This window comes from Nestor notabilis, unplaced genomic scaffold (assembly GCF_000696875.1).
Source record: "Nestor notabilis isolate BGI_N333 unplaced genomic scaffold, ASM69687v1 scaffold11296, whole genome shotgun sequence".
Classification (NCBI taxonomy): domain Eukaryota; kingdom Metazoa; phylum Chordata; class Aves; order Psittaciformes; family Psittacidae; genus Nestor; species Nestor notabilis.
The window spans coordinates 63566-82078 of NW_009934547.1; the positions used below are offsets into that span (position 1 = coordinate 63566).

An 18513-nucleotide genomic window follows, 5' to 3' on the forward strand; every position below is an offset into this window, starting at 1 on the left:
AGTGTTCAACTAAATGTTGTGGCTAAATGCAAGGTGATTGCTCATTTTCAATGAGGGAGTGCCTCAATGTTTTCATTTGTAACCTGATGTGAGGTGTTAACTGTCAGTTGTCAATATGTGTTAACAGTGTGTTCAGATACACTTTCTACAAAAGTACCAGGGAGATGCCAGAACTTACATTACAAAGAAATGTCATTCAAATGTCTGAATCCTCTGAGCTTTGCAATCTCTGTTTCATTCTTCTGTGCATGAACACTGTCTCTATCACTGGCTTTGGTAGTCTGCCACACTGCCAAAATCTTCCAGACTTTATTATGATTTTACTATATCCTTCTGTCCTTGTATTACAGCTTGTGTTGCTAGTTTCAGAATTCTTGGTTTCAAGGCATTTGGCTTCTAACTGTTTTGTTATTTGGTGTAGCCAAAGAATATATGAAAACAACTACTGGGGTAAGGACATGGTTCAATATGACACTACAGATGAGTAACAGAATATTCTGACTGTCAGTGAAAGCTTTAAATCACAGTGGTCCTTTAACAGGAGGTCATGAATCAGCACCCCAACAGTGTTTTAGAGTGTTTCTAATTAAGAATACTGTCTCTCATTAAAAAAGCTGCTAGAAAAGTGGTAAGTGTTGGGGAAACAGATTTTTTGTGGAGAGAGAACAGCTCCTGCTGGGTTCACAGAAGGAAGGAGGTAATCATTTCAAGCTTCTCTCCCATGGTTTCCACTTTTCAGTCTTACCATGAACTGTCCAGAATATGCCTAAATGATGGGTTTTGCCTGGTGCCGTGGGTTCTTTGTGATCAAGAGATGTCCATATGCTTTTGGGTTTAGTGTAGCTGAGAATTTGGTGTCTGTATTTAAAACAATTTGGAGAATTTTCATGTTTCTAAAAAGGGAACTAATTATATAGCTACAGCTATTTTAAACCTTTGCAAGCATATGCTTATTGGTTTGTGACAGTAATTATCGGATAGACAGTGTAACTCTTAACAGATTGTTTTAATGGCAGGCTTGTACATGAAATTCAGCTTTTAGTCAAATGCAGTTAATTATAGGAGGCTCCCCCAAAACCAAAGTTACTCGTATAAGTATAAAAAGGGAGGAAGGTTGTGGAGAAACAGACGTTCTGGTTGCGAACGAGGTCAGAGGAAAATTCTTACTCAACATTTTAATATCTTTCTTTTTTCCTTTGTTTTTTGAAGTCCTGGTTGTGCTTGGTTTTGAAAAGTGTAAACAGTTCAGTTACTCCCAGCTCCCTTCCCGTGTTACCAGCTGCCAGGATATTTAAGGGAAACCTTCTGTACTGTTTCCAAAATACGATTTTGAAATGTTAACTTTCTGTGACCCTGCCTTCTTCTTTAACGTTAAAGGCTTGTTCCGGTTAAGATATTCTCGGGGGCTTTGGCTTTAGAAAGAAGATGACCTAATCCTCTTTTGAGCCAGATAGGAGTGCAAGGGAGGCTCAAAGTATAGGATATTTGCACTTGGGATTATACAATGTGTGGTGAATTACAGTTAATATTTTAAAAGTGATATATAAATTAGAATTGATGTGTATTATAATGACTTGGGTTCCAGGCTATTCTATCAAAGTCTGTGGTGTTCTTTGCTAAATGTCCAGGGACTGATTTAAAATATTAATAGAAAATTTTAAGATCTGTTTTATTAAATCCATATGAAAGAAGTGGATTTTTTAAGTCTTGGATACAGGAAAATGATTATGTGTTCTTGCAGCAACCTGTGTGTGTTCTTGTGATCTTTCCTCTCATCTCTCTGTCACTTACAAAACATATACATGCATACACACATAGGCATAGAAGTTAGAAGAGTCTTGGATACTGCAAGATAATCTGAGTTCAAATGTCGGTTTGTTTTTAAGTCATCTCATGGAATTAGTAGGAGAAAGGCTCCATTGTAATCCAGTGGTCAGTGGCTATTTTTCCATAGTTAAAATTGCTCTGCAGTATATTTAGCAAGAGTAGTTCTTTGTTCTGCTTTTTAAAGAGATTTTCTGCCACAAGCTGTGTGGGGTATCTCAGAAACACTTTGGTGGCAGCATGGTTGCTGAAAGAATTGCAGCTCCAGCATTTGAAGTAATCTGGAAAAACAGAAGATGTCATTCCCTCTGGGGTTTGGCATTCTGCTGCATCGCCTTGGTTCAAAGGGCACTCTCTCTGGGTAAAAGAATCTTCTAATTATATATGTAGCCCACAGTGATGCAGATTTCTTATGGCTGCATAAAACCCCCTCTCAGTATATGGAGATCAGAACAAGACAATGGGGTTCTTTCTGCAGTTCACAAACCCTGGAGTTTCAGCAGGGTCAGGATGTAATTTTGATATAATTTCATTATCGTTGAACATTACATTACATTTTAAACTTTGTTAAAGCACAGAATGTCCTGTGATTTCCCCTCACCCCTGAGGGAATGAAAATTACATTTTAAAATGTAACAGAATTTTTAAATAAATCCTTTTTTTTTTTTTTTTTTTTTTTTTTTTTTTTTTTTTTTAGAAAAAAAAAACACACAAAAGAGTTGTAAAATTAAAATTTTTTCTTTTTTTTTTTTTTTTTTTTTTTTTTTTTTTTTTTTTTTTTTTTTTTTTTTTTTTAAGGAAAAAAAAAGCACCAACTGAGTTTGAAAATTGAAGATTTTCTCCCAGGCCAGTACCAGGGTTCCAAGATGAGATTATGATATTCCTACTTCTCATAAAATATCACTGACTGGAGTCTCAGCGTTACTGGCCTCCAAAGATTTGATTTATTAAAAGGAGCGTTGCAAGTAAAACAACAGAGACATGGTTTCAGTTGTGCTAAAACTGAAATGATGTGCAATTTTTTCTGAAGTGACTGGGAAAACAGGCTACTGCCACTTCAGGGCTGTAAATTTGTCAGGAGTAGAAATGATCCAAACCCAGCGTTATTTATTGAGCGTAACATGGTTTCTTCTGCACGTGTTACAGGAATGTTCTGATGCTGTCAGTAGGTCCTGCTCTGCTGAAAGGCTTTTATGAAAACTGGAGCCTTTAGCAATTAGCTGTACATCTGATTTTGTCCAGGCTTTCCCAGTAGTTACTCACTTGACTTCCATTTGTGTTGTATTACATGCAGAAGACTGAGTTTTGTTGTGATACCTGGGCTCCGAGGAGACTGGCCTGATGGGAGGCTGAGAACCATTGGGGTTATGTCCTTAGGACTTTAATTTTATCATCAGATGAATGGTCCCTTTGAACACTCTTTGCCTTATCATGTGTTCCCTATCACTGAAGTATCTACTATTAGCTTGAATGATGAGAGAGTCAAGCCTTGGCAAACCCTGCTTTTACTGTGTTTAATAAGAACAAGGTCATTCTCAGGCCTCCTCTTAAATTCTTATCCAACGTTGTCCCAGTTCCAACCCATTAACCTCCTAATTTCCTTTCCCAGTCCTTGTGGAACCCCAGGGAAAGGTAAATGTCACACATTTGATGTAGTGTGAATTCTGTGTTCTGCATAGATGAGGAAGAAATTTGGAAATGCTCTTTTCTGCAAATACTCCTGAGCAGTTAAGGGTATAGCTCAGATACTGTACTCAGGTTATCTGGGGAAAAAAGTGTTCTCCTGAGGAGGACATGCAGATTTAACCTGTTCATCTCATGGCATCTTCCTATGTTTGAGTTCCTTCCAGTAAAGTTTGTATGGTCTATGCTGACTATTTGGAAAACATCCCAGTTTTCAATCTCCCAAGCACTTATGTGATGGTTTATCCACACCTGTACTTTTGTGTCGTTTAATTACTTGCTAACGAAGAAATGCTGTCTTCATTATACAGTTTTTCTGATTAGCCTGCTACTCTGTCTTGGTTTTGCACAGCTTTGGAACCTCCTACGTGCAGCTACGCTTGCCCTTTCCTTTCGTGCCCATTCTTGCCTTTTCAGTCGTTTGAATCTGCAGGAAAAGGATTGAGTCATTAAAGCTTTCTTCAAAAAATGGTGTGAGATCTGCAGGGTAGTTTAAAAGAGAAATAGGAGAAAAAAAATACATGGTTCACCTCTTTGTTCCTGGGACTCGACTCGGATGTAACCTTCTGCTTATGATTGATCTCTCCTGCTTACGATGATCTCTCTGCTAGTGTAAGGTAGTGGTCTTGAATGCACAGATTGTATTAAGGGGCAGTGCACAGTAATTAAACAGGTTTTAAATTTTCAGGAAATCTTTTTTTCTTACCACTGTGTTTCCTGTAAAGACCTTTCGGTGTAAGGAGACAGTTTATACTCAGCATAGAGGGAAAAGTACCAACATTGATTTTGGCTTCTGGAAGAACCTTGCTCGGTTCAATTCAGTACTTCAGGTTTGCACAGCTGGCTTCTACAAATGTTTTAAAGATTTTTTACTGAGATTAGGCTATCATTTTGCAATGCAGAATAACTGAGTAATTCCTTTAAATTGCTTTACCTTTTTAAAGAAGTATTTCTGCTTCTGCATTGCCCAGGATGTGCCACTATAGAAGAAGTTGTTAAAACAACAGAGTGTGTTGTGTTGTGTACAAGTAGGCTGAAACTTTTGGGAACTACTTCAGAGTTTTGATTCAAGGCTAAAATGTTTCTTGTTCTGCTGTGCTGATGCACCCAGAACTGTTACTGATATTAAATTAAGTAAAATGTTTAAATAGAGATTGTTCTCTCTTGTTTTCAGGCAGACACTTGTTACACTTCTCAGACCAATCTAATTTTTTCTTGGTAAAAGTTAGTCTTCTGAGGGAATTGATTGCGCTTTTGAATGAGCTAACAAAATGCTATGCATGAGCTTCAGAAAGACAATCTCCACTGACTGAGCAGGCTTACAGCCTCCTCTTGACTCAACTGAAAATTGTTTAACACTTGGAAAGAAGTTTCTGCTTCGAAACTCATCTGCCCCACGTGCCCTTCCACAGCCCCCTTCATGTTAGCCAGTTTCTTATCGGAAAGACTTGACCAAGTCTTTGATGTGAAGGATGGATAATCCTTCACATCATGGTCAGGAAAATGCAGAAATCTGACTATGTTCATCCTTGATACAATGTTTTCCTTTGAGAAATCCACCCAAATTCTTATTCTCATCCTCCAGGGAAGTCAACTAATATTTTCAAAGATGAGCCTGGAAACTAAAATTCCACCTCTCTCAGAAGTGGAAAACCTTAGCATTAGTAGTGATGTTCACATAGCCTGTTGTAGTCCTTGTCCTGCAGCTCAAGGGTGTACTCTAAGCCTCTTGGGCCATGGATCCTGCAGGATAGGTAGATCCCATGGGAATGAGGGGTCCCGTGGAGGTCCCACACTGCGGCTCCGGGGGCTGGGCTCATCGCTGCAGGGAGGTGCTGAGCCAAGGCCGGACCCTGCCGTGTTTACAGGCTGGTGTGACCCAGAGGGATGCTTCCAGCTGAGCCCTGGGCACAGGCACTAAAACCCCCTCCATCTTTCTGAACTGTCTGATGAACATTATAAAGTTAAACCAAGAGGCCTTACTTCTGAGCTGGTTTTAATTTTTAACCTGAGTTCACTCGTGGTTTGTGTGGCCTGTACCATGTGCCCAAGAGCTTGTCTGCATTTTTCAGTTGTTTAATAAATACTACCTCTTCAACTTCTTATGCACTCTTTAACTTTCACAGCCATAGCAATATTACTGATTGAGGTAAAGCAGGGTAATCTGGGGATGTTTTATTTTGAGAGAAAGAAAATAAGAAACTTTTAATGTGGTCTCTTTTCCTACAATGGCAAGACTTAAAAAAGGAAAGAAAACCCATCCTTGAGAAGGGGTTAATGAAAGTAAAATAGTCACATTCCTGTCAGGTATTGTTACAGAATTTATGTACTTGGCTGCTGTTGGAAGTGTGTGTTCCGGTGAAGGTCTACACCTCTGGTAGTGAGGGGACAAGCATAACTGTGCAGTGAGGTTTGTTCCCTATACCTGCATCGGAGGTTCCTTCTCTTGTAGCTCAGATACTCTGCCCAGAGCCTTTTTGACTACATGAAGAAAATCCAGAATGATTCCAGCACTTTGGAGAGTTTTTGTGGCACGCTTCTGAAGGTCTTCGAGGACAACCTGCACAATGACCGGTAATGGTTTTCTCGTGCTTCCATTTCTAACAGCAGGACAGTTTGAAATTAGATGTATGGCACAGCTTTTTTACTGTGCCTAGATGAAGCATGCCTGAGCCTTGTTGCATGTGCTTTACTACATCTGTTTGGTACAGTGGTACCTTTGGTAAAACCTGTAGCAAAGGAGTGGTGTAGAATACTTTGCATTTACTATCCCATTATCATGCGTAATGTGATAAACACCAGGTTTTATATAATGTAATAGTGGGGTTATGTATTGCTGCACACTTTTCAGTGTAGTCCAGTCTGCATTTCCTTTAGGTAGAGTTCTTTCACAAATACTTGAAGTACATTTTCTTGTGAAGATTTTTCTTGAAAGGTGACTTACTCAGCAGAATGAGACTAATTTCTGTAAGCCTCACTTACCTGACATGTGCAAAATACAAACTGTTCCCTACTGGGAAAAAACCCACACAGTTATTAACAGGGTTTTCAGATTTATTCTGCTGCTTTTCTCATTTGTTGATACAGAAAACATGACCACAGTTAATCCAGCTGACACATTGTGTGTCGGTTCATTTGGTAATTACCTGCTGTAGCTGCTGATATGTTTTGTGGAATATGTTGTTTATATCCTAGAAAATAAATGAGTATTTTCTACTAGTGTGAATTGTGTTTTCAGGACCCTGCAAGTTGAAACCAGGCATGTTGTAATCAGGTGTTTTCCTTCTGGCTCTAACGGAATGTCCCCTTCTCAGCCAGGGAGGATGGTTTAGCCAACACAGAACTCCCCGAGCAACCCTCTTCTGTGTAAATCAGGGTTCTAATTTAAATGTGTGTAGGTAGACAGGAAGTTTTTTTCTTTGCTTCTCATTAAAATCGTGTATATATGTATGCCAGGAAGTGTATTTACATTGTTAAATGATTTTCTTTCATCAGGGTGTCTGTACCTCTCCTGACAATGCTGGACCAAATGCTGGCAAATGGCTGTTTTGACACCTTTACCATGCAAGAGAAGTAAGTTGCTGAAAGTCTTTTCTGTTTATTTTCCACCATGCAACAGGCCTCTTAAATGTTACAGTGCTGCTGAATTGCTATAGGTGTGGGTCCATAGGACTCCAGGGATGAGTGTATATGGATATGCTGATTTAATTTCTTGCAGATGTTTCAGAGGAGAATGATTTTAATTTCAGTAATGTTAAGATATATTCCACAAACTCTCTCAGGCAGCATCTGGGCACATCTACTGGTATTTGCAGAATTGTACAATGTAAATCCTACAAGCACTTGTACTGCTTTTGGAATCTGGTGATTCAAGAATTGCTCACAGCAAATAGATCTGAAAAGCCTTATGAATCTAAAAGTTTTAATTGAGTCTGCTCTTGTTTTGAAGCGTGTATTTAGATAATCTTTTTTAAATCAAATTTTTCAGTCCCTTCTTGAGTGAGAGTTTAAAATTAAGTCAGATACTCACAGATAGAACGAATAGTACTTGTTCAGTTTGGTGATCATGCTGGTGATCTGGGACTTCCACACAGGCTCCAGCCTTCCCTGAGGGGAGAATGATAGATTATGGGTGGAAATCCCTGAAGAGTCTGTCTCCCACATCATGGGGCACTGGACAGAGAGCGTGTGGTAGCATCAGTGTGTTTGCTGTGTCAGTGAGACTCGGACTCAGTCCTGTGGTGCCGTTGTAAAGCTTTATGGAAAAGGCCTGAAATAAAATCTAGGGGGAGAGAAGAGGAGGGAAAGATTTTGAAGGTGATCCAAGCATATTTTTGATGAAAAGGCCACCATGCTTTTCTATAACGTGTGCCTTACAGAAAATAGTGATAAGAGGGATGAGGTGAAGGGCTGTTTTCAGAAAGCAGCCTTACTGCTGGTGGGCAACTTTCCTGTTCTACTCTGCTATAAACTTCTTGTCATATAACAAATGAAAAACCTTTTGGAGAACCTGGGTATGAAACATAAGCATTCCTTGAGGTGTTTGTTGCCATTTCATTGCCTTCCCTCGTTTTTTACTACAGTGGGCTGAGTGGAGTTTCAGCAAGGGACAGTGTGCACTATCCTGAACCTTTCTTCCTAATAAAACTTTAGCAGTCCAGAGCAGGACTCTTAATTTAAGCCTCTTAATTTAAGCAGGATCGGAGCAACCTGGTCCAGTGGAAGGTGTCCCTGCTCATTGTAGGGGGATGGAACTAGAAGAGCTTTAAAGGTCCCTTCCACCTCAAACCGTTCTGTGATTCTATGATTAATAGCTGTTGGCTGAATTAGTTTGACACTCGTTCAGAGCTCACTGCTCCAGTTAAAGCAGATTGCCACTTGGTGTCACTCCTGCCCTGCAGAGATGTGACCTGCGGGGCATTTTCCTGCCTCTTCCACCTCACAGCTCATAAAGTTCAGAATATGCAGCTTGACATCTCTGGCACGGTTTTGTAGGTGGATTTCAGCGCTGGTGGAGCTCTCTGCAGGGCTGGTGTCTTGTGATCTTAGTGCAGGAGGGCGAGTGAACCACTGGGTGTTTCTCCTCAGTTGTCATAATTTGAGTGCTCATGTTTGAAGTGAGATTTATGTGTTGTGTGTAGGTCATTTCTCTGCCAGGTTTCTGATGAACCTGCCAGCAGGGAAGCAAAGTGCAGGGTAAATACCTGTCCTGTGGGGTTTGAAATGAATCAACTTCAGTATCACTGGGGTAATCAAAAGTCTCTCAGAAGCAGCTTCTCTTTGTTGTGCTTGGCTTAGTTTGAGTCTGCAGTGTGGAAAGCTAAGCTCCTCCTGCCATTTTGCAGGCTGTTACTTCCTACTCATCTTAAGTTGGCTTAAACCTGCGTGTCCAGCATGGGAATCTCCCCCTTCCGTGAACTGGCAGGAATGGTTTGTATTGCTACGTGATGAATGGCATTAGAGAACTGTTCCAGTTAAAAATACCCTGTAAAACTCAGCTTGAGGTGGTTCCTCGATCTGTTCTGCTGTGTGCTCACAAAGTGTGCCAGAATAAGGAGGGAAGCAGTGGGAGGGAAGGGAGGGAAACCGTTTCTCTTGGCAGCAGGGCAGGTGTATTCTGGCACAAAGTGGCTGTGAAACTGCAGCATCACTCACCTCCCGTGTCTTCCCTGCTCTGTGCCCTCCTGCCCAAACAGGGCCGTAGAACTCAGCCGAAATGGGATTTCTTCTCTGTGGTGGCAGGACCCAAACCCTCCCCATTTCACCTCAGTGTACATGGTGAATATTCAGAGCCATATTCATAATTACATAGGGAGTGTGAATTGATTAGAGAACTGAAGCTCCGTGCAAAACTGGCACTGGATGATTATTTTCTGGTTACAGCTCCTGTGGCTGTAGGGAGATCGGTAGGTCCTGAGGAAGTACAGTAAAATTAGTGTAACACAGAGCACCAGGTGAACAGAATAACCTTTGAATGGCATTTCAGGATCTAATGCTTTCTGGAGTAATAAGTAAAAACATTGAGTCTGATTCTTCTGTGTATGTATCTTAAATGTTCAGCAAAAGCATCTGTGCACTGTGCGTGTGTCACCTTTTTCTGGTGGTCAACGTTTCAGGATGGTCTGTGTCCCCACTGAGCTTTGACTAATGATTTCTATGTACTACTATGGATTATGCATTGTATGTATTCCCTGTGAGGGTGCTGAGGCGCTGGCACAGGGTGCCCAGAGCAGCTGTGGCTGCCCCATCCCTGGCAGTGTTCAAGGCCAGGTTGGACACAGGGGCTTGGAGCAACCTGCTCTAGTGGAAGGTGTCCCTGCCCGTGGCAGGGGGTTGGGACTGGATGAGCTTTAAGGTCCCTCCCAACCCAAACCCGTCTGGGCTTCTATGATGTCTCTCTTTACTGAATATGTACTTTTTTAAAGCAGTTCTGCTGCTGTTAAGTTACACACCACACAGCAGAGCCTGGCAGAGGCTGTTGGGTTTCCCGGCCACCGCGGGTGGTGTCAGCCGAGCGGCCGTTCACCTTCAGGAGGAAAAAGCCCTCACCTTGCTGCAGCCCCGCGTGCGCCCAGTTTATATCATGTAAAGGCTTTAGGCTGATCCCTTCTCCCCAGATGCTGACTCTGTTCCTGCTGGCGCTGTGCCCACACAGGAGAAGGAATTTTCTCAATTTCCTTTCAAGAGGCCAAGCTATTTGAGTCATCTGAGATCACACATAGGTTAGGTTTAGTTATTACAAATGTGAAACTGGCAAATGACAGAAAGTGCATCTGTTTTAAACACAAAATGCTGCACATAAGGTTATATGTATTAAATTTATTCCAGATGCTTTTGTTGCAATTGGTCTCTTTGTTGCTGTTCTTCCCACTGATGTTCCAGTGATGTTGTTCAACCAGTTTAAATCTCACCTAATTCATGACATTGCTGTTGTTCTGTGCTGAAAGCCAGGCATGTGTTGCAGGTATTGTAATTAGTTGTCTACACAAGGTCTTTGTGTAATTGGGGGTGGGAGGAGGAGAAATTTCACCAAGGTAAGAAAGCACATTCATTCTCCTGGTCCGAGGCGAGCAGGTACGCGCTTCCCTCGTGCACACAGACAAGGTGTGGGCACACACACACAGACTCATTCATGCAGATGCCCGTCATTCTCATCACACATCTCCTCTGAGCATGCTCCCTGTGCTTGTCTTGTCGTGCTCCACAGAACCATGGGCAGTGGATGGCGAGAAACCTGCTCTTCCAGCCTCCAACAGAGGCGTTTTAAGTCAGCCTCCGCAGAGTCGTTGCTCCCCAAAGCCACTCTTGGCTCTGATCATTTCTTATGAAGCCCTAGTATCAACACTGAAACTGTGGCAATTTAATATACTTTTTCAGTGGGGTTTCTGGACAATATTTATGGCTGTAGACAGCATCCTTTAGCTTAATGGGTCCATGGTTTGTTGCTCAGGCATTTTTAACCAAGTCAAACTTGGCCAGTATTTTGGGTTTTGTTTCAAGTAATTAAACCCCACTAACTCTTGTCTGGAAAACCATATATAAAAAGGCGCATTAACTTCACAAAACATCTTGTCACTCCTATAAACATCTTGTTTTAAATGTTCCTTTTTTCCAACAGATTATGCTGCATGGCTTTTTGGAGTAGTTTTTCTCCACAGCTTTGAATCACAGTAGCAGAAAATGAATGTTGCTATTTTTCTTTCTGCTTTCCATACACAATAAGTGAGGTTTCCAAAATACGCAGCCTAAAAGACAAATATGAAATAGTTTCTTTTGCATCTGTGGCACTTCAGCTTGGAGTGTAGCGAGTAAAAGATTAAATCATTTGAACTGAAATAAAAGCAATATTCCCTCTTTACTTGGCTTTAATAGCTCCTTGGAATATACTAACAATGCTTGTGTTTGTACGAGCGTCTGGGAAAAAGCTGTGGGAATCACCTTTCCCAGGCTGTGTGGAAAGAGAAAAGAATTTGCTCAATATATTTAAAGATGGCTTCGTGGCTCGGGTACGTAACAGGGGTGTAAGCCCTGTGTTTAATTGCGTTGTCTGGAATCACTGAAGGAATTTGGGCTGTGAAATGGTCAAGTGTTTAAGAACAACATTTATCCCCTTTTAGATAGAGTTTAGTGGAAGCCCTTAGGGAACGACCAACGCACCACAGTGACACACAGACTAAATAACTTCTATTTGGCTATGTATTTTAATTCCTGACGTGGTATTTCTGGTCATACCATGCTCTGTTGCAAACACAAGTCATGGCTAGCCAGTTACCATGGATCCACTGGGTCGGTTTGGGTAAATGGAGTTCAGTCCTCAGCACACAGGTAGTAGCAATGGAATAATGGCAATAAGTAATGCTAATTTCTTACCTTCCCTGTTGAAAAACAGAAACACCCAGTGAGGTGGTAGCCAAACTTGCCTGTGGCTCTACTAAAGGCCAACCTGATACTGTGCTGTTGTGGAAGAAGCACTTCCTGCTCTGCACTGTCTTTACTCGCCTTTGAATGTTAATTTGGCACCTTTATTGTTTGAAATCCTACTGGAACTGATGATTGTTCATCTCTTTTTCTTTCCCATTTTCAGCCATCCCTTTCCAGTGAAGTTATTTACCCTTTGTAAAGAAGAGATCAAGAAATCCAAAGACATCCGGAAGCTTCGCTCGAGCATAGGAGTGTGAGTTGATGAACTCAAGTAGTCTTTGCTCTGCTTGTAAGAAGTGAAGAAAATTTAAATTACAGATAGAAGAGCTGGGTCTATTTCATGTGAAATTTGAATTAAAAATACTCACAAATAGACATAATAGAAGGTTGTGAGAGCTTCATGGACTTGTAGATGGTTGGGGTGAAAACATATGAAGTGATAGAATTTAACTACTTTAAAAATGTTGCTGGTATTCTTAAAGCTGCAGTGAACTGTGTGCTTTTTGTTTGTACAGAGCTTGACTGGGTGCCAGTGCAGAATACACCGAATTGATTAGATCTTGTCTGTGCACCAGAAAGAGCTGAAAACATCTGCAAAATTACTGTCGGGTGTCCTGGGTTTGCTGGGGTAGTTAAGGGAGTTTGTTAAGAAACGGGGGTTAAACACAACATCTACCTCCAGGGTGAAAGCCCTCGGTCCAGGCAGCAGAGGAGGCAACACCAGGGTTCACTGGCAGGCTTCTCCAGGTGGGACAGCATCTGGCAGCGGTTGCACAGGCAAAGCCTGCCCTGTGCTTCGGTGTCGACGTGACTCGGGTTCACGTGTGGGTCCCAGCGCACCCTCAGTGCTGCCCATCAGGAGTCAAACCATGTTTGCACTTGGCACAGCGAGTGGCACCTCAGGAACCCTCCAGGAGCTCAGCACACGTACCTCAGTGTTTGCTTTCCCACAGCACTTGGAACTGAGATTTCCTGGGCCCTGCAGAGCGTCCCCTCCCTTTTCTCACATACACATCTTCATTCTCATCTGCAAAATGTACTTTTCCAGTTCTAACTCAAGATCTGGGTTTTCTCCTTATGTTTTCTAGGTTTTGTGGCCTGATTCAGTTTCAAGGAGACATGAGAGAGAAAGTTTTCTTTCAGTTGTTTCTTCTCCTTTGCCATCCATTTCCTGTAGTAAGTACTGAAGACACTGCATATTGTCAAATGTATTATTTAAAATACTTCACACATAAAAAATAACCTGCATTAAAGCAGCATTCTTTGTAATAGATATTAATGTATATAACAAGTTTTATTTCTCAAGAGTCTGTTATCTGCAGTGCTGCCACCTGACACAGGCTACTGGATATTTGCAGCCTGTCTGGCTGCTCCATATACATCCTGCTTTTCCATCTCTGTGGAAAATCAGAAGCAATTTAGATGCCTAAGTAAGTCAGTCATTTGTTTCTTATATGCAGCACCCAGCACAGTGAAGGTCTGTTCCCCATTTAGAGCTTGAAGGTTCTAGTCAGATACATTACTGTTAGCTTTGTGACATTTCTGATAGCAGCGACACAGGAGAGTAGTTCTGGTTCAAGAAAAACGTATTTGTTCTGTTTGTGGTGGTTTTCACCATATAAAACCCAGGAGCCCCGACTTGCAGCTGCTGTGGTGCCAACCACATCCAACAGTTCCATATGTCCCTGGTGTTCTGTGCCAGGGTTTCACCTGGGGACGTTGGTGGATGTTCCTGTAAGTAGGTAGGACTTGCTCCTCTGTTACGGGCAGCCACTGAGCTGCATCCACGGTCAAGTGCTGTAGGAGAAACAAAGGCTGTTGGAGGTAACGGCAACCCATGAGGTCCCGAAGCGGTTGGAGAACACCCTGAAGAGCCTGGTGTCTGGCCAATGCAAACCAGCACTGTTTATTCTAACACTGATTACTTTTGCCAGTGACTTTTTAAGGTTAAAATCACGTGGTGCTCAGCAAAGGTTGGTACTGCAGATTCTTACTGCAGCTGTTCCCATGTTGTGTGTACTGGCTACAGGAAGGGCGCAATGTAAGAACTGAAGAGATCATTTCCATTTAATGTTTTATTGGTATTTTATACCGTAAATATGTTTTGGTTTTACAGATGGGTCAATTTAATTGGGATCAATCTGGACACTGCTACTCCAGAAATAAGCCTGGAGTTACTAAACCTTATTTCTTTGCTTTCCTTTGCTTAGCATCAGGCTTTCTTGGAAAAAACGAACAGAATTTGGTTTTGCTGCACTTTTGCTGTCTTCCATTTAGTATCATCTTTCCACACAGGGTACTTCAGAACCAGCCTAGCTGGAATATTAACTGCTTCCAGAACCCAGAGTGTAAAATGTTCATGTCAACTCATCATCCATCTCCCAGCAGTTTTTAAACAAGTTTTGCTGATTCTTACAGTCTCCAGACTGGGAAGTCTGTTTTGTGAGCCCACAGCAACCCAAGTCAGAGTCAGACTTTGCCTCAAGCAAACAAATGGTCCAGTTCGTAGAATGAGTTTAAAACTCATCTCGTCAAACCCCTCTGCAGTGAGCAGGGACCCTTTTAACAAGCTCAGGTTGCTAAGAGCGAGCCCCATCCAGTCTGGCTTCCAGGGATGGGTCCGTCTCAAATATTTGGATTCATTCCATGTGAGGGACAAATCTGTAACCTTAATCTGAAATACTTCAAAAGGGGAGTGAAAATACACTATTTAGTAGCATGAATTTCCTGCAGCGGATCCTTGTCAGAGGCAGGAATGGACAGACTAGTTCTGAGTGTGACCAAGTGCCCACCATAAAGTGTTGTCCCTGTGAGGAGCCACCTGGGCTCTGCTATACAGGGTTGTGCAGCCTTCAGTGACCTGCCTCTGCCTCTTCCCGTAGATACGGAAAACAACAGCCAGCCAAGTGTACGAGATGCTGATAACCTACAGTGATGTGGTGGATCCTGCCATCGTGGAGCTGGTTCTGACCATACTCAGTGATACCAACTGGTAAGTGCATTTGTTGCCAGATAGTGATAAGACTTTTGTACTACGAGGTTAAAAAAAGTGGATGCCTTTGAAACCTGAAAGAAATGATACCTGGTTTTAAGCTTTTATTGCTTTTAGGCCAAAAAAAGCCAATGCTGAAAAGGATTCTTCTGTTCTAGGGAACTGTGTGGTATATTGTCCCACTGTACCATTGTGTGTACACATATATATATATTATATATGTGTGTGTTATGTATATACCACATACCATTGTGGTATGTATAAATTCACTACTAGATAAAGTAAAACACCCATATTTTTTTAACAACATAAAAAGGGAGGAAATCTTGGATGTTCTCCATGAAACAGAGACTGGGCTGTGCACACAGTCAAACATCAACTGCACGGACAGTTTCTTGGCATGATGAGCACTGGCAGGATTTGGGGAAAGGAAGGATCTCTGCAAGCTGCAGAACAACAGAATTAGCAGAACAGCTCAAATCTCCCATGAAATGTCATTACTCAAAACACTACAAACGTTGTATTCAAGCAAATACTTTGAATTGGAACAGTTTAGATGTTTCCCAAGCATATGATCACATGAATTAAACAACCACTTCTGTAGAGCATAATTCACTCATTTACCTCCTGCTACCTTCCTCCAAGGGCAGGGGAGCGGGGCCCCGTTCCTCCCAAGTAGGATTCACCAAAGCTTAAATCAGTTTAATAGTTTTGCTGCCATGTTAAGTATGTTTCCTTGTTCCAGATGACTCTCCTGGGTCATGGCTGCAGTGGCCCAACAGCCTGCCTCAAGGAGCAGTCAATACATGAGAATAGACAGATATTAAAAAAAGTATGTATTATTTATTTAGTCATTATTTTAAGTGGGGTTTTGTCTTCATTGACATTTCACGGAAATACAATGAACCAAGACATGTTGAGAGAACAAAGCTACCTCAAGCTTGTGGGTTACACCATTTAAATTTTATTTACTTTCTAGTTTTTGTGTTTGAGCTTAAGTATCGTTATATTTGGGAAAAGAAAACAAAGTTTGTCATTGTCAGGGGTGGCTGCTGCTCTTTTTCCTGAATTTTCCAGTACAGAAATCAGAGTAACGGTCTCAGGTTTGAAGAATTGGTTATTAACAGGTCTGCCTGTTGTTAAAATTAGTTGTGTAACTACATACTGGTGTTCAGTATCATGTTTAGTGTGAAGCAGCGCTCCCTTAGGAAACCTGAGTTGAAGAGCGGGCTTGCTCGGAAGTTACATAAAGAAACTGTTCACAGAAACAACTGAGGAGCAGCAGATTATTGCTGTCACACAGAGGTGTTCACAGTACCACACTTAGACCAACCAGCTACAGAAGCACCAGTGGTAGGACAGCTCCAAATGGGTTACTACAAGAAAGCAAAATACTTCCTACAAAATAGTTCAGCAAAATAATTAGTGTGATGGGGCTGCCTGGTTTGTGCTGTCTTAGTTCAGGGCTGGCTCTAAGCTCCCCCTGGCAGTACATCCACTGCACCAAGATTAAAGATGAAGAGCTCGTTCACTTCAAACTTAATAGATTTCTCTCGTAGATTTAACTGTTTACAAAGGAGACATTTGAAGCCTTTGCTGAGTGTCAAAGAGGCTGCTTGTTACTCTTGAATGCTCTTGTGCTAGAACAACCAGTAACTTCTGAATTGCCATAAGCATTAACGTCAGGAAGCCAACTGAGACTTAGTATTTGGGGAAGATAATTACTGGCTACACAGCTTTTTTCCTTGATGGAACTACAGAGAGTGAGTTTGTCAAACAGTTGTAGAATTCAAACTAGTTACTCTATAAATAATAAGTTTGTTCAGCTACAGGAAGGTTTCCAGTATTAAATACGACAAATTGTCCGGAGTTGTTTCTAACTGGCCCTTTAAGCATTTTCTCTGTAGTTTTGGACTCTGTTTATGTGCTAAGAGTTAAATTTTTAGTAGTTCATTTACAGTTGTTACTTAAGAAAACCAAAACAAATCTACTGAAATGGTGAGTAATGGGAGCAGTCTCACAGCATTCCGGAGTGGTAGATTTTTACAGCATGGAAAAGAATGTTGTCTGCATGGATTTTTGGCATTTGGGAGCTTTTTGTAACTGACAGTTCTTGAGGAAATTCTCTCATGGACATCATGCTATTGCAGAAACCTTGTAAAAGACAAGTTCTAGGTCTGGATTTTCTATTTCAGGAGAATGTCGAATGTTCTCCACATCAGTGACATTTATTTTAATTCTTGATGCAAAGCCTTAAACAAAAAGGAGCTGTAACTGTAGAGAAGAAATGACTGAACTTTTAGTCAGAAGGGTTGTTATGAATAAGTGTTATATTTTGGAATACAAAACCCCAAAATAATAGTCTTGGACATTTTACTAGCAACTGGTCACTTGTGGAAGATTTCTGTGTACTTAGGGGTTATCTGCCCTAAGATGGTACAAAAATGTTATTCTCAGACTGTGACACAACGAATCTTCTACAGATGTACATGAAAGACTAGCTGCACACATAGTACAGAGTGACAGCATGGATAGCTGTATGTACGGAGCCAACTTCCAGGCTTTATTCATCAATTAACTGGACAATACTTCCTCACACAGGGAAGCTGAACTGCCTGTTGTGAGAGAGAAGCGCAACTGCCTCTGTGATCTCATGAACGTGCCCAAACCACAGCTGGTGTCCAAGGTAAGAAAAGCAACAGGCTCCAGAAGGGGTTTAGAGAAACAGTGATGATCAGCTGCTCCACCACATCTGCTGAGTACTTGTGTGCAGCAGCTGTGGCTCTTCACTGGTTCATGAATACGTCCATGCGCACCAGGAGGAACTTCCTCACACCTGACTACACAATTCAGAGAATTGCTCTACAGAGTCCTTCCAGTCTTGCTTCCTGAAAACATTCCAGGCTTGCAGCATGATATCTTACTCAGACAAAACCTAGAATGAAAATGCAGTTCAGATCTTTCAAACACTGCCTGCCTGGCATTTCTCAGGAAAGAAGAAAGTAAAACCCTCCCCATCCAGTTCAACAGCAAAATCATAACGTGAGATGGAAAGCACAGAGTTCTAAGAGGAAGAATAGAATTTAACCATTAATACATTCACAGAAAACAGACACCATGTCCCCATGTAGGTCCCGTTTCATGCAGATTGTTTGGGATTGCCCATCTGCTCCATGTTTCAGAAGTGCAGGATTGTCTGCTCGGTCAGGGGTTCCTCTCCTCCCTGTCCAAAGGTGAGGAGGCTGAATTATTACTGCTTTAGAGAACATGTGTTAACATGACCATTTACAAAGAAAAGTTATTTTTACTTTGAGTAATACAAGACAAGGTGAAAATGCTCGATGACTTAGGGCTACTTCCCTACTATCAAAGGTATTCACAGCATATGATCTATGCTGTGAACAGATTAAGCTTAAAAATAGTGGTATATCCATTTATTCTTGGCCTTTGTAATTTTCCTTGTGCTTTCATAGCTCTAGAATGCTTTGTCCTTTGTAATTATTTTAGAGTTCAGAAACATCCCCTGTGAAATTTTTTTTCCTGAGAGGGTGGATCTTCATTTCCCTCATTTTCTACCTGAACACCATTAGAGG

General features: G+C 41.5%; 1 protein-coding gene across 1 annotated transcript in view; it reads left to right on the plus strand.

The window, feature by feature from the left end:
- The window catches only part of LOC104407985 (tubulin-specific chaperone D-like), a gene marked incomplete at its 5' end in the record, with an annotated part of 70021 nt that overhangs the window by 48509 nt on the left and 2999 nt on the right, over window positions 1–18513 (plus strand). The window contains 6 exons of the mRNA XM_010017414.1: window positions 5960–6081; window positions 7003–7080; window positions 12092–12181; window positions 13017–13104; window positions 14811–14920; window positions 17522–17606. Of these exons, the coding sequence (XP_010015716.1) occupies window positions 5960–6081; window positions 7003–7080; window positions 12092–12181; window positions 13017–13104; window positions 14811–14920; window positions 17522–17606 (573 nt within the window). The remainder of the gene's footprint in view (window positions 1–5959; window positions 6082–7002; window positions 7081–12091; window positions 12182–13016; window positions 13105–14810; window positions 14921–17521; window positions 17607–18513) is intronic.